General features: G+C 51.6%; 1 protein-coding gene across 2 annotated transcripts in view; it reads right to left on the bottom strand.

Moving 5' to 3' along the window:
* LOC101951025 (class I histocompatibility antigen, F10 alpha chain-like) overlaps positions 1 to 16805 on the bottom strand; it is a 105726-nt gene that overhangs the window by 57795 nt on the left and 31126 nt on the right. For both annotated transcript variants that reach the window (XM_065576766.1, XM_065576765.1), the window contains 3 exons: positions 9763 to 9864; positions 9328 to 9360; positions 3072 to 3113 (listed from right to left, as the gene is read on the bottom strand). In XM_065576766.1, coding sequence (XP_065432838.1) covers positions 3072 to 3113; positions 9328 to 9360; positions 9763 to 9864 — 177 coding nt within the window. The remainder of the gene's footprint in view (positions 1 to 3071; positions 3114 to 9327; positions 9361 to 9762; positions 9865 to 16805) is intronic.

Here is a 16805-nt window from a genome sequence, read left to right on the forward strand (position 1 = left end):
CCTGCCTGGGCTCGGGTGCTGGGGTCCCCGGCAGCCGAGCCAGGTGGGGAGTGGAAGCCAACTCCTCCCCAGCCAGGCTCTCTCAGGCAGCTGCCAGGCAGGGCCGCAGAGCAGTGACCAAGAGGGGCTGGCATTAAAAGGGGCTCCCTCCTGCTCCCCGCCTGGACTCCTGGGGAGGAGGGAGAGTAGCAGAATGTGCCAGGAGGGCAGGCGCAGTGGGAGGACAAAGCGCCCCCCACTCTGCAGGTAACATGGGGCGGGGAGAGTGCGGTGGCCCCGGGGCGTGGGGACACACACGTGACCTGCCCTTTTGCTCATGCCCCCCCACTATGGGGAGGCACCAGTTGAATATGGGGCACCCTCAGGGGAGGGAGTGGAGCAGGGGCAGGAAGAGGTCGGGTGGATGATTGGGGGAAGGGGTGGAGTGGGGGGGTGGGGCCAAAGACAGAGCAGGGGGTTGAACACCCCCCCGGGAAATCTGGAAATCAGTGCCTAAGGTCACACCTGGTCCTCTGCAACAATAAACACCCCCTTTCCCACATTGGTTAGACATGCAGCACATAGGGGAAACAGAGGCACAGTATACATATGCAACGTTAGGAATTTACCCCACTTCGTCACACAGGTTACCTAGAGAGGATGTGGAATCCCCGTCACTGGAGGTTTTTAACAACAGGTTGGATAAACACCTGTCAGGAATGGTTTAGGTCAGGGTCTCAAACTCAAATGACCATGAGGGCCACATGAGGACAAGTACACTGGCCCGAGGGCCGCATTACTGACACCTTCCCCCCCACCCCCGCTGCCCTCAGCCCCGCCCCCACTCGACCCCTTCCATGAGGCCCCGCCCCTGCCCCGCCTCTTCCCACCCCTTCCCTGCCCCCATTCCAACCCCTTCCCTGAAATCCCCACCCCAACTCTGCCCCCTCCCTTCCCTGAAATCCCCACCCCAACTCTGCCCCCTCCCTGCCCCCAGGGGGTACAGGAGGGGTGTGGGGTGTGGTGGGGGCTCAGGGCAGGGAGTTGGGGTGTGGGGTGCAGGAGGGGTGAGGGGTATAGCAAGGGGTCAGGGTGCAGGGTGCGGCAGGGGGCTCAGGGCAGGGGGTTGGGGTACAAGAGGGGTGCAGGTGCAGCAGGGGGATCAAGGCTGGGGGTCAGGGCACAGGGTGCGGCAGGGGGCTCAGGGCAGGGGTCAGGGTGCAGGAAGGGTGCAGGATATGGCAGGGGGTCGGGGTGCAGGGTGTGGCAGGGGGCTCAGGGCAGGGGGTCAGGGTGCAGGAGGGGTGCAGCATGGGGCTCAGGGCAGTGGGTTAGGATGCAGGAGGGGTGTGGGGTGAGGCAGGGTGTCGGGGTGCAGGAGGGCTGCAGGGTGCAGGAGGGTGTCGGGATGCAGGAGGGGTGCGGCAGGGGGCTCAGGGCAGGGGGTTCGGCTGCAGGAGGGGTTCGGGGGCCAGGATCTGGCCTGGCGCATACCGGGGGCAGGGCAGGGCAGGCTCCCTGCCTGCCTGTCTGCCCTGCCCCTGCAAGAGGCTGGAACATGGGGAAGGGGGGGCGGAGGGGCTGTGTGTTTCTGTTGCTTGAGGCACCGCCTCCAGCAGCTCCCATTGGCCGCGGTTCCCCATTCCCGGCCAATGGGAGCTGCTGCGGGCACTGCCTAAAGCAACAGCCACACACAGCCCTTCCGGCCCCCTTCCCCACGTTCCAGCCTCTTCCCGGAGCTGCGCAGGGCAGGCAGGCAGGCAGGGAGCATGCTCTGCTCCTGGTGCATGTCTGGCCGCTGCTCTGGTAAACACTGGGGGAGGGCGGGGGGGCTGCGAGGGCCGCAGAAAATCGGTCCACGGGCCGCGTGTTTGAGACCCCTGGTCTAGGTTTACTTGGTACTGCCTGAGATCAGGGCCTGGACTTGATGACCTCTTGAGGGCCCTACCAACCCAGCATTTCTATGGCTCTGTGAATGGTGAAAAGGACATTAGAGGCACTTATAAACTAAACGCAGACACTTATTCCTGTCCAACAGACTTCCTCAGCTGATGATGGCAACAGTGCTACCAGCTGCGAGTAGACCAGCAATTTACCATGTTATAATCAGGAAATTCTACAGAAAAAAAATACTGTCCCCACCATATATACACAAACAGTTACTCTCGCATATCTAGCGTACCGTACAGGGTGTGCAAACAGCACTGCACAGCACAAAGCACTGAGCGCACGCACTAAATGTAGCAAATACTAAAATCTTACTAAAAGAGTTTTTATCCATTAAAATTTTGGAAATTATTTTCTGCAGATAAAATGTTTTTACAGAAAACTATTACATCTGAAGAGCAAAACTATTACATCTGAGTGGCTCAGTGAGCAGATAGATTAGGCCAGAAATCCCACACAGGACACTCCAAGTGCCAGAGAAAAGCTAGGAAGGTGTTGATTGGTTCTTGTAGGGAGACAGAGCAGAGCTCATCAATCTTCCTCTCCGGGATCCCCTCAGGTTGTGGCACAGACTCCAACAGGCTCTGTTAAGCTGCAGAAGTTTAACAGGCAACGTCTATTAAAGGGAACCTGCCATAATGTTTTGCAATGACAGTGCACACTGCTGTGGGACGGTCACCCTAGCGGCTGCAGTGTTCACTGGACAAAATCTCTAACAACACTGACAAAGCTTGTAGCTCAAGTGTCAGAGACCTGTGTTCCTGGAGCCTCAGGTGCTGGGCTCGATCCCTCCTGCTTCCTCACTGGAGACTGTTCTCTGAAGCAGCTGGATTTATCATTACAAAAGCTGATCTCAGCCCACGGTGTATCAGCAGCCACAGGGAAATCCCTCTCACTAGAGTCTTTCACACCTAAATTCATCGCAAAGAAAACAAGGGGGATTTGGCTGCAAACCTGTTCCTGCACCCCCAGTGTGAATAAAAGGGATATAAGTGATCCAGAACTCCCCTGTTCTGCTCCTTGGGGCTGGTTTGCTAGAGGGGACGGGCCAGTGAGACTCAGGGTCCAATGACTTGGACTAGGTGTCTCTCTCCAGAGGCCTGAGTGAGAGCAGTGAACTCCTAGGCTACAGTCCCCTCACTTACCCTTGGCAGATACATCAGAGCCACTAGATCCTTGGTCATTTGCTGCACAGAGGAGGAGAAGAGAGAGTATATTAGCATCGCTCACAAGGCAGGGTTTCGGCGTAGTTAGTAGATACGGGGACTCATCCAAAGGGAAGAGTCATCATCTCATTCTTCCCTAGCAGTGAGATGGTTGGTGCACAGATCAATCTACAGTGCAGCTGCCCTGGATTTCCATTATCCATATGCAAAAAATGTTACCACTGTAGGGGGGTCAGCACTGCTTTGTGCTCCTCATGCCTCTTCAGAATGGGAGCACCAAATACTCAACATTCAAAGGCTAGCAAAGTAGGAGATGCTGGGCTAAGGATACTCCTGCCAAACAACCTCAACTCTGCCCCCTTCAGTCTGTGCCCATATGGGTCCCTCAAGCAGACCACAGACTTCACCCTCACCCCCTGCCAATGAACAGCAAATCTCACCTTAATCAATGGCGCTGCACAGAACAGTGTGGACGGTATGAAGAGGAATGCTGATTTGGGGTGGTGCTGGGCACAGAGACAAAGGCAAGTTTGGTTTGGCCTGGTGCTGTTCTACTTCCTGTTCCTATTCCCAGACCCACTGGGGCAGAGGCAAAGTTGAGTGGGAAGCATCATTCTACCTCTGCATATCCTGGTTTGCCAACCTTTGACTTCTGGGAATTAAACACTCTGTAGCAAAGAGGCGTGGCCTCCCTCAGAGACGGTGAGAGAGGGAGGGCCAGACCTCAGCTGCCACGCCAGAAGTGGAAGGGCGGGACAGGAACTGGACATATAAGATGTGAGCCCTGCCGCTCAGTTGAGCAGGAGTTGCCGAGGAAGTCACACGCTTCCAGCCCACTGCTGGAGCCCTTGGAAGACTTCTGGTGTCTTGGGTGCGTCCTTGGGACAGCAGAACTGCCAGCCACCCGACGCTGAGGAGCTGCTGGGATTGTCACTGGCAGTGTGCACCGCGGGGAGACGGAGGATGAACCCGGGGTTCAGCTACACCCGGAGGGGAGGGGAGGGGAGGAAGTAGCCATGGGGCAGCCGACTACTGTCCAGCTACGTTGCTGGCTGACAGCAGGTCAGTGTGTTGCGGCTGTATCCCCACTGACCCAGTGGCAGACTGCTCTGCCATTCTTAGAGCCCTGAGCTGGGACACGGTGGAGTCGGGTGGGCATGTGTCGCTCTGCCACCCTAACCCCGGGGTCGGCAGCCTCCCCACCTTAGGCCAGGAGGCCTGAGCAAGTCGATAGCCCCTGCCTGATCCCTAGTCTGTTTGTTTGGCGCTCAAACCCTGCCTGAGCCCTAGACTGTTCCCTGCTCTACCCTGCCTGAGGGTTGGAGCCTTAGACTGGTAACTTCCACCTGGCTTAGGCGGTTGTTCCAGGAGCGTGTCAGCAACGGGGCGTGGCCTCCCTCGGAGACTGACACCGAGGGAGGGCCACACCCACTACATGCTTACTCACTCCCATTCTGAAAGGACACAGGGAGCCCAGGGCAGGGCTGAGCACCTGCAACCTTAACTCCACATCAACAAAGTTCTTGCATGTGAATTTCCGTTGTTGTGGAGTAACGAGGAGGAGAAGTGAGGGAGGCACGACTGAGGGCCAACTGTAGGAGGAAGGGTGGTGCTCTGAGGAGGTTGTGTTGGCACTTTTCAAACCTCTTCCATTACCCACTAGAGGCACCACTGAGAGGGTAAAGAGAGAGCTGGACTGCTACACCCTAGCAGGGCCGGCAGATCTGCGCATTTTATACCAGCTCTTGGTGCCAGGCATTAGATGGCCTCAGACACAGTCCATCATTTATGTAAATATTTCCCATAGTTGTTAGTCTTGGTCTTGTTCCTAAAGGAGACAACTGAGGAGGGGATTTGAACCTGTGGTCATCGAGGTGACAGAGTGGTGCTGATCTGACGTCAATGGAAAGACTCCCATTGGCTTCAACAGGCTTTGGATCAGGCCCAGATTTCACAAGAATCGAAACCCAACTTTCAGATGACTCAAAAGATGTGTAACATTAAAAGCAGGTCAGACCTTCAGGGTCACACTCAGCCACACACAGCACAGCTCTAGGGGGATAATAATTGAGCCCAACACCACCATATATATTCCTATCGCTTTGTCTGCACTAGCAAAATTGGAACCCATACCCACAGCAATGCAATTCCACCAGAGATAGCAATGGTGGAGCAATTGAGGAGATGGGCTTCAGGTGGCTTTAATCACTGAATCATCTAAAGTTGCTCTGAGCAACGCTAGACAACATGTCAACAGCACTCTACACTACTGAAGAAGACATCTGTTGGGAAAATAATATCGCAGGGCACAGATTATCCAACAAATTCTGGAAATCTATTAGGGACAATTTTTATTCCAGAAGGAGGAGAAAGCTACTAGGGGAGAGGCTGTTCTAGATTTTATTTTGACAAACAGGGAGTGTAGCAGGGTGGACACCTGTTCCGGCCTGGAAGGGCCTGAGATAGCCCAGGGAACAGGTAGCATGAAGGCTGAGCTGATTAGGGGAAGTGGCTGCAGCTGGGGCCACGCCCCAAACAGCCTCAGCAGGCCCTATAAAGGCAGGGAGCCAGGAGCTTAGGCCAGAGTCTCTCTCTGTGTTTAGGGAGAGAAGGGCCTGGCTGCAGGGAGCTAAGACAGGATACCTGTAGTGGAGCAGGGCTGGGGAAAGGCTGAGTAGCAGGGGAGCTCCAGCCTAGATAGCCCCAGGCTGCAGCCTAGTAGGAGGCCAAGGGGTACTGGGAGTTGCAGAGGGCAGCCCAGGGCTAGTCCAAGGCAGCAGGTCCAAACCCCCCTTGCCAGTGATGAGTGGCCTATACTACAGTCTGTCCCAGGGTGTGGGGGCTAGATGGTGACTGGCAGTGGCCTAGTGCTGAGGCAAGGTGGGGATAGTGGGTGGGGGTTCCCCTGGGAGGGGAGACCCAGTGTGTGTGGGTATTGCCAGGGGGCAGCACCCAGGGCAAGGGGCACCGGGGTCCTGGGAGGGACATTAGGGGGCCAGAGAAGAGGACAAGGTGGATCACTGGCCTGCAGAGGGCGCTCCAGGGGCTGGTGAGCTAATTCCCTGGACGACCAGCAGGAGGCGCCGCAGTGGTGAGTCTGGACTTCTACAGGGAGGAACTAGTTGAGAATTTGAAAGTGGAAGGCAGCTTGGGTGAAAGTGATCATGAAATCATAGAGTTCATGATTCCAAGGAATGGTAGGAGGGAGAACAGCACAATAAAGACAATGGATTTCAAGAAGGCAGACTTTAGCAAACTCAGGGAGTTGGTAGGTAAGATCCCATGGCAACAGGGCCGTCCCTAGGGGGGTGCAGGACCTGGGACAACCCCACCCCAAGCCACACCCAACCCCACCCCTTCCTGCCCCCCACCCCTCTTCTGCCTCTTCCCCCACCCTGCCTCTTCCTGCCCCTGTTCTGCCCTGCCCCCATTCCACCCCTTCTCCCAAGCCCCTGCTCGAGTGATGCTGGTGAGGTGGAGGCAAAGCGGGGCCGGTGGTGCTGCCGGCCCCCGGGTCGCCCAGGTCCCGTGTCCCCCTCAAGCAGGGGGTACAGCGGAGCGGGCTGGCCCCCATGCCACCCAGGCCCCGTGTCCCCTGAAGTGTGGGGCCCCCCCAAAGCGCGGGGCCTGGGACGACCACCCCAAACTGGATGGGAAGGAAGTCTAAAGGGGAAGACCGTTTGAGAGAGGTGGAAATTATTCAAGGAGACATTATCAAGGGCACAAGTGTAACCTATCCCACTGCATAGGAAAGACAGGAAGGATGGTAAGAGACCTCGCTGGCTTAACCAGGAGATCTTCAATGATCTGAAACTCAAGACTCCTACAAAAAGTGAAAACTAGGTCAAATTACAAAGGATAACTATAAACAAATAACATAAGCAGGTAGGGACAAAATTAGAAAGGCCAAGGCACAAAATGAGATTAAATTAGCTAGAGACATAAAGGGTAACAAAAAGTCATTCACTAAATACAGTAAAAGCATGGACAGGGTAGACCTGTTACTCAAGGAGGAGGGAAAGACAATAAGAGAAAATGTGGAAATGGCAGAAGTGCTAAATAACTTTTCTGTTTCAGTTTTCACCAAAAAAGATTCATAGTGATTGGACATCTAACGTAGTGAATGCCAATGAAAATGAGCAAAAAGAAGAACAGGAGGACTTGTGGCACCTTAGAGACTAACAAATTTATTAGAGCATAAGCTTTCGTGGACTACAGCCCACTTCGGTAGAATCTGGGGCTAAGATAGGGAAAGAACATGTTAAAAATAATTTAGAGAAGTTACATATCTTCAACTTGCCAGGACCTGATGAAATCCATCCTAAAATACTCAAGGAGCTGACTGTGGAGAGATCTGAGCCGTTAGCGATTATCTTCAAAAAGTCAGGGAAGACGGGGGAGATTCCAGAGGACTGTAAGAGGACAAATATAGTGCCAGTCTATAGAAAAGGGGATAAGGACAACCCGGGGAATTACAGACCTGTCAGCTTCACTTTTATTCCCAGAAAGATAATGGAGCAAATAATTAAGCAATCAGTTTGCAAACACCTAGACGATAATAAGGTGATAAGTAACAATCAGCATGGATTTGTCAAGATCAAATTGTGTCAAACCAACCTGATAGGTTTCTTTGACAGGGTAACAATCCTTGTGGATGGGGGAGAAGTGGTAGATGTGGTATATCTTGACTTTAGTATGGCCTTGTCTACACTGGCACTTTAAAGCGCTGAAATTTTCTCGCTCGGGGTAGGAAAAAACACCCCCCTGAGCGATGCAAGTTTCAGCGCTCTAAAGTGCCAGTGTAGTCACAGCACCAGTGCTGGGAGCCGCACTCCCAGTGCTGTTAGCTACACTCCTCATGGGGGTGGCTTTTTTAGAGGGCCAGGAGAGCTCTCTCCTAGCACTGGTGCTGCGATTAAACGCTGGTGCCACGGCAGCACTTTAACGTTGCTAATGTCAACAAAGCCAAAGACTTTTGATACTGTCTCACATGACCGTCTTATAAACTGAGGAATACAGCCTAGACGGAGCTACTATGAGGTGGTTGCCGAACTGATTGGAAAACCGCTCCCAGAGAGTAGTTATCAGTGGTTCACAGTCATGCTGGAAGGGCATAACAAGTGGGGTTTCACAGGGATCAGTTCTGGGTCCACTTCTATTCAATACCTTCATCAATTATTTAGATCATGGCATAGAGAGTATGCTTATAAAGTTTGTGGAGGTACTAAGCTGGGAGGGGTTGCAAGTGCTTTGGAGGACAGGATTCTAATTCAAACTTATTTGAATAAACTGGAGAAAAGGTCCGAAGAAAACAGGATGAAATTCAATATGGACAAATGGAAAGTATTCCACTTAGGAAGGAACAATCAGATGCACACATACAAAATGGGAAATGACTGCCTAGGAAGGACTACTGTGGAAAGGGATCTAGGGGTCATAGTGGACCACAAGCTAAATATGAGTCAACAGTGTAACACTGTTGCAAAAAAAGCAAACATCCTTCTGGGACGAATCAGCAGGAGTGTTGAAAGCAAGACACAAGAAATAATTCTTTCACTCTACTCTGTGCTGATAAGGCCTTGCTGGTGTATTGTGTCCAGTTCTGGTCACCACATTTCAGGAAGGATAGTGGACAAATTGGAGAAAGTCCAGAGAAGAGCAACGAAAATGATTAACGGTCTACAAAACATGAGCTATGAGGGAAGATTGAAAGAATTGGGTTTGTTGAGTCTGCAGAAGAGAAGACTGACAGGGGACATAACAGTTTTCAAGTGCATAAAAGGTTGTTAAAAGGAGGAGGGAGAAAAATTGTTTTCATCAACCTCTAAGGACAGGACAAGAAGAAATGGGCTTAAATTGCAGCAAGGGAGGTTTAGGTTGGACATTAGGAAAAACTTCCTAATTGTCAGGGTGGTTAGGCACTGGAACAAATTGCCTAGGGAGGTTGTGGAATCTCCATCACTGGAGATATTTAAGAGCAGGTTAGACAAAAACCTGTCAGGGATGGTCTAGAAATGAAACTTAGTCCTGCCATGAGTGCAGGGAACTGGACAAGATGACCTCTCGAGGTCCCTTCCAGTCCTACGATTCTATGGTACTAGAGCAATAGTTGGAGATTTCCTTAAAATTCTCAGTGTAGACAAGTCCTATGAGTGGGAGCGAGGATCTCCTGTCAGTGGCTCCAGGCTAAAATCCACAAGCAAATACTGATGGCTGTTCAGAGATGGCCACTTACCCTGAGCTACAGCATAGCCGTCTCCTTTCCTCCCTGCAGAAAAAAGGCAAATTTCAGTGAATTCAGCTCCCAAGGTAGGAACCAACTCCGATCTGTGTCCACAGCTCAGAAACAGGGCCTCAGTAATGGACTCAAGGTCCGAGGCGCTCATGATTGGCAGGAGAGAAAGACACAATGACACAGAATTTCCAAAGATCTCAGCCCACTGGCTACTGAGCTCTTAGGAAAACCTAGCCTCATATAAACCGTAACCCGCACCCAGTTTCTGGGTCTGGCCCTCCAGCAGCTCCCATGGGGATCATTAGCTCAGTCCCACAGTGGGGCAGTTACACAGCACTGACACTGGCTCCTGTATTGCTGTTGTCCTTAGGCGGGTGTGCAGGGCCCAACAAGTCCAGGGAATCTCCCCCCCCCCCCCCATCCCAGGCTCTTTACCTGGGCATTTCTTTTTCCAGACGACTACTCCAATTATAACACCAATCAGGACAACTGAAGTGATAACTCCAGCCACAGTGGGAATCAGACTGTTATTTGGTTCTGAAATGGAATGGAGAGAATCAATCGTGAAAAATCCCCCCCCCCCCGCCACTAAAAAAAACCTTTCATCCCACTGCAGGGATCAGTCAGTCAGCTCCCCAGGTTAGGGCTGAGTCCTGCAACCCTCCACCCCTTCCAGAGAGCTCCATGCAGCCACCATGCATTGCACCCCACCCCACCATAGAAAGTCCTGGACACAGCCTCTACCACTTCAATTCATAATAAATATGTAGCACTTAAAATAGAAGACTTTTATAATATTCATCAATCCTCAAACTTCTGTGTGGGGGAGGATGGATGTCAGTATCATCCCTAAATTTGAGGGGAAAAAGACTTGCTGAAGGTCACACAGCGAGTCAGAGCAAGAGCCAAGAATTGAACCCAGGAGTCCTGGCTCCCAGCTGCTAACCCCCTCCCCCCCTTGACCACACTGACTTTCACGATTAATGGAACACAGTCCCACTGTGCGATTCTGGTGACAAACTGGAAACTGACCTCAAACCTCTGGATTTCCCTGCCATTAGTAGACGAGAAGCTGGATGAGAGTCAACAGTGTGCCCTTGTTGCCAAGAAGGCTAACGGCATTTTGGGCTGTATAAGTAGGGGCATTGCCAGCAGATCGAGGGACGTGATCATTCCCCTCTATTCGACATTGGTGAAGCCTCATCTGGAGTACTGTGTCCAGTTTTGGGCACCACACTACAAGAAGGATGTGGAAAAATTGGAAAGAATCCAGTGGAGGGCAGCAAAAATGATTAGGGGGCTGGAGCACATTACTTATGAGGAGAGGCTGAGGGAACTGGGATTGTTTAGTCTGCAGAAGAGAAGAATGAGTGGGGATTTGATAGCTGCTTTCAACTACCTGAAAGGGGTTCCAAAGAGAACAGAACCTAAGTACATAAGAATGGCCATACTGGGTCAGACCAAAGGTCCATCCAGCCCAGTATCCTGTCTACCAACAGTGACCAATGCCAGGTGTCCCAGAGGGAGTGAACCTAACAAGTAATGTTCAAGTGATCTCTCTCCTGCCATCCATTTCCACCCTCTGACAAACAGAGGCTAGGGACACCATTCCTTACCCATCCTGGCTAATAGCCATTAATGGACTTAACCTCCATGAATTTATCTAGTTCTCTTTTAAACCCTGTTATAGTCCTAGCCTTCACAACCTCCTCAGACAAGGAGTTCCTCAGGTTGACTGTGCACTGTGTGAACTTCCTTTTATTTGTTTTAAACCTGCTGCCCATTAATTTCATTTGGTGGCCCTTAGTTCTTATATTATGGGATAAAGTAAATAACTTTTCCTTATTCACTTTCTCCACACCACTCATGATTTTATATACCTCTAATCATTAGACTCCTAGGACTATCTAGACTGTTCTCAGTGGTGGAAGATGACAGAACAAGGAGTAATGGTCTCAAGTTGCAGTGGGGGAGGTTTAGGTTGGATATTAGGAAAAACTTTTTCACTAGGAGGGTAGTGAAGCACTGGAATAGGTTACCTAGGGAGGTGGTGGACTCTCCTTTCTTAGGCCTGGTCTACACTAGGAGGTTATGTCGAATTTGGCAGCGTTAAATCGAATTAACCCTGCACCCGTCCATACAACGAAGCTATTTAGTTCGACATAGAGGTCTCTTTAATTCGATTTCTGTACTCCTCCCCGACGAGGGGAGTAGCGCTAAATTCAACATGGCCATGTTGGATTAGGGTAGGTGTGGATGGAATTCGACGCTAATAGCTCCAGGAGCTATCCCACAGTGCACCACTCTGTTGACGCTCTGGACAGCAGTCCGAGCTCGGATGCTCTGACCAGCCACACAGGAAAAGCCCCGGGAAAATTTGAATTCCTTTTCCTGTCTGGCCAGTTTAAATCTCATTTCCAGTTTGGACATCGTGGCGAGCTCAGCAGCACTGGCAACGATGCAGAGATCTCCAGCAGAGGTGACCGTGCAATCTCAGAATAGAAAGAGGGCCCAAGCATGGACTGATCGGGAAGTCTTGGATCTGATCGCTGTGTGGGGTGATGAGTCCATGCTTTCGGAGCTGCGCTCCAAGAAATGGAATTCAAAGATCTACGAGAAGATCTCAAAAGCCATGACGGAGAGAGGATACAGCTGGGTGCAACGCAGTGCCGCGTGAAAATCAAGGACTTGAGACAAGGCTACCAGAAGACCAAAGCGGCAAACAGACGCTCCGGATCCCATCCCCAGACATGCCGTTTCTACGAGGCACTGCATTCAATTCTAGGTGCGGCCGCCACCACTATCCCACCACTGACTGTGGACTCTGAGGATGGGATATTGTCGATGGCCGCTTCCTCGGCGATGTTAGCGGACGGGGAAGATGAGGAAGGAGATGAGGAGGATGAGGCAGTCGACAGCGCTTACAACGCTGATTTCCCCGACAGCCAGGATCTCTTCTTCACCCTCACGGAGATCCCCTACCAACCCTCCCCAGGCGTTAACCTGGACCCTGAATCAGGGGAAGGATCAGTCGGTAAGTGTTTTAAACATGTAAACATTTATTTTGAACAGAACAGGAATATTAAAAATGGGTTTTTCATGATTAGTTTGCCCTAGGCGCTCTACTTTTTAGTCCTTGCCAGTGCAGCTACTGGAAAATAAGGTCTATATGTCTGGGGATAGAGCTGAAATCCTCATGGGACATCTCCACGAAGCTCTCCTGGAGATAATTGGAAAGCCTTTGCATGAGGTTCCTGGGCAGTGCGGCCTTATTGCGTCCTCTGTGGTAGGAAACTTTTCCGCGCCAGGCTATCATCAAGTACTCTGGGATCATTGCCTCGCAGAGCATGGGGGCATACGGCCCTGGTTTTTGCTGGCTTTCACACAGCATGCGGTCTTTCTCTGTGTCAGAAATCCTCATCAGAGTGATGTCGCTCATGGTGACCTGCTTTGAATTAGGGGAATGTTAGTATTGGGACTGCTTGCCTGTTCCTTTACATAACTGTAACCGGCGGTTTACAGCCACGCGGTGGAGGCGGGAGAGGGGCAGCATACAGGGATCTTTCCCGGGGACAGACGCGAGGGGGTGGGACAGGGGCAGAGTTCATGCTTGCCGGATTGCCGGCAGCAGGAACTGGCCAACGCTAGGAGCATTGCTTTGAACGTGAAAGGAGGGCACTGCTATAAATTAAGTTTTAAGCAGCCAAAAGTCTACGGCTTACCATGTCAGCCTGCTACCCGAATTCTGCTGTCCTGCCCCGCTTGTCTGATCTCCACTGCAAGACCCCAGGCACTGAATGCGAAGGCCGAAAATTCGACCTTGTCCTGAATGCGCATGTGATAGGTGCTGTGCATGGTCTTATTCACAGAGAAAGACTATGTTCATTGTTCACAAAAATGTATCTTTGTGAGGAATTCACTCCCTTTTTCCCATCCCACAGCTGCAACTGTCTTCCAACCTACTCCGGCATCCCCCTCGCAGAGGCTGGCACAGATTAGGCGGAGAAAGAAAAGGACACGGGACGACATGTTCTCAGAACTTATGGGCTGCTCCCGAGCCGAGGCGGCCCAGCAGACCCAGTGGAGGGAGAACATGTCACAATACCAGCGATCACACAGCAAACGGGAGGAGAGGTGGTGGCAGAAAGACCAGCAGGCGACTCAAACACTGCTTGGACTAATGAGGGAACAAACGGACACGCTCCAGTGCCTTGTGGATGTTCTGCAGGACCGGAGGCAGGAGGACAGAGCCCTGCTGCAGTCTATCTCTAACCGCCCTCCCCCGCCACAAAGTCCCATACCCCCCTCACCCAAAGTCCCAAGAAGGAGGGGCGGCAGGGGCCGTGAAAACTGTCACTCCACCCCTGCAGACTGCTCAAGTACCAGAAGGCTCTCATTCCCCAAAATTTGATAAGTCCTTTCCTTCCCGCCTCACCCAAGCCCCCATCCCAGTTTCATCCCCTAACAGTGTAGTTGCTAATAAAAAATGTTTCTGTTAATTACTGTTTCCGTCATGTTCTTTTAGAGGAGAGTGTGTTTGAAGGGGGGGGAGGGTGTTGGTAATTGGAGAGGACAGTCACCTTTACCAGGGTACAGACACGGGGGCAGGTTCAGCAGAAGGTCACACACACATTGCAGTCACTAGGCACCCTGGTCAGTCTGGGAGGTGGTTTTTATGTTCTGGGGGGGGGGCTATGTGACTTTGTGGCGGGGAAGGGCACTTAGAGATCTTATGCAGCGGTCCTTAGCCTGGATCACAGAGCCACGCAGCAGGGGATCTGTAACCGTCCTCCCCCGCCACAAAGTCACATAGCCCCCACACACAGAGTCCCGAAAAGGAGGGGTGGCAGGCTCCGTTGAAACAACCAGTCCACCACTGCGGACCACTCTAGGAGCAGGAGCCTGTCATTCCTCGAGTTTAGAAGCGTCCTTTCCATCACTACGCCCGCTCCCCACCACAGTCTGCGTCCCAGTTTCAACACTTTACCGCGAAATCCGTAATAAAGAAAATGGTGTTAATTAACAAAGTTCCATTTATTTTATTTTTAAACTTGTGTTGTAAGGGGGGGAATGGGGTGAATGGGGTATGTAACTGGAGAGGATAGTCAACATTAACTGGGTAAAGAAATGGGGACAGGTTCAGCTTCTCTTTAAACAAACTTAATAGTCACAGGTTACCCTGCTCACTGAGGAACCTAGCTTTCAAAGCCTCCCGGATGCACAGCGCGTCCCGCTGTGCTCTTCTAATCGCCCGGCTGTCTGGCTGGGCGTAATCAGCAGCCAGGCTATTTGCCTCAACCTCCCACCCCGCCATAAAGGTCTCCCCCTTGCTCTCACAGAGATTGTGGAGCACACAGCAAGCTGCAATAACAATGGGGATATTGGTTTTGCTGAGATCAGAGCGAGTCAGTAAGCTTCTCCATCTCCCCTTGAGACGTCCAAAAGCACACTCCACCACCATTCTGCACTTGCTCAGCGGGTAGTTGAAGAGTTCTTTTTCACTGTCCAGGGTGCCTGTATAGGGCTTCATGAGCCAGGGCATTAGCGGGTAGGCTGGGTCCCCGAGGATCACTATAGGCATCTCCACATCCCCAGTAGTTATTTTGTGGTCCGGGAAGTAAATACCTTCCTGCAGCCGTCTAAACAGACCAGAGTTCCTGAAAACACGAGCGTCATGAACCTTGCCCGGCCATCCGACGTTGATGTTTGTAAAACGTCCCCTATGGTCCACCAGTGCTTGCAGCACCATTGAAAAGTAGCCCTTTCTGTTAATGTACTGGTTGGTCCGGTCCCAGGATAGGGATGTGAGTTCCATCTATAGCCCCACCGCAGTTTGGGAATCCCATCGCGGCGAAGCCATCTATGATGACCTGCACGTTTCCCAGGGTCACTACCTTTGACAGCAGTAGCTCAACGATTGCGTTGGCTACTTGCATCACAGCAACCCCCACGGTAGATTTGCCCACGCCAAAGTGGTTCGTGACTGACCGGTAGCTCTCTGGCGTTGCAAGCTTCCAGAGGGCTATGGCCACTCGCTTCTGGACAGTCAGGGCTGCTCGCATCTGGGTGTCCTTGAGCTTCAGGGCAGGGGACAGCAACTCACAAAGTTCCAGGAAAGTTCCCTTCCGCATCCGAAAGTTTTGCAGCCACTGTGATTCATTCCAGACCTGCAGCACTATGCGGTCCCACCAGTCCGTGCTTGTTTCCCAGGCCCAGAATTGCCGTTTCACAGGATCAACATGGCCCATTGCCACCATGATGTTCACGGCGAGGGGTCCCGTGCTTTGTGAGAGGTCTGTACCCCTCTCAGAGTTAATGTCCTCACCGTGCTGCTGTAGCCTCCTCACCCGATTTCTCAGCATCTGCCTCTAGAAAAAGTGGATGATAAGGTGCGAGGTGTTGACAACGGCCATAACTGCAGCGATGGTCGCAGCGGGCTCCATGCTCGCAGTGCTGTGGCGTACGTGCTGTCACTCACCAGAAAAGTGCGCAAACTGATTTCCCGCCAGCGCCTTCAGGGAGGGAGGGCGGGAGTGACGGTTGAATGACGACAGTTACCCAAAACCACCCTCGACACATTTTTTGCCCCAGCAGGCATTGGGGGCTCGACCCAGAATTCCAATGGGCAGCGGGGACTGCGGGAACTGTGGGATAGCTGCCCACAGTGCACCGCTTCCAATGTCAACACTTGCTCCGTTAGTGTGGACTCAGAAAGTCGAATTACTGTCCTTAGTGTGGATACACACGTTTGACTTTGTAATATCGGTTCCACAAATTCGATTTAAGTAAAATCTAACTACTCTCGTAGTGTAGACATACCCTTAGAGGTTTTTAAAGCCCAGCTTGACAAAGCCCTGGCTGGGATGATTTAGTTGGGGATTAGACCTGCTTTGAGCAGGGGGTTGGACCAGATGACCTCCTGAGATCCCTTCCAACTCTGATATTCTATGATTCTATGCTAATGGAGTTACAGACACAATGCGTGTTTTTTGAGGAGGCAGGAATTGAACAGGAGAGGATAGAGATATTTTAATACTGTTCTTGGTTTATATAAACCTGTTCAACCCCAAGTCCTCTATACACATTCAGTTTCACTAATCAGCTTCTCCTGTTGTCTGAAAGACCCACATAATAATACAGGAAAAAGAAAAATATTTATAAGAGAATAAGGAAATGTGGTTTGACACAAAAATTGGCAGGAGACACGGTAGCAGGATTATGATGTGAAACCATCTGGTGACTAGATTTCCAGTGCAGGCAGCACTTTTAGAAATTGTTTGCACTTCCAAATGCTGCATTTTTCCACATCCCAATTAACCAAGCAAAAAGATGGCTGGAAGGCAGCTCCATGTGAAATATGGTGAGGGGTGAAATATTGGAACGGCCTACCGAGGGAAACGGTGGGGGCGACGGACCTGTCTGGTTTTAAGATAAAGTTAGATAAGTTTATGGAGGGAATGGTTTAATGGTAAAACATA

The sequence above is a fragment of the Chrysemys picta genome, chromosome 23 (assembly GCF_011386835.1).
Source record: "Chrysemys picta bellii isolate R12L10 chromosome 23, ASM1138683v2, whole genome shotgun sequence".
NCBI lineage: Eukaryota > Metazoa > Chordata > Testudines > Emydidae > Chrysemys > Chrysemys picta.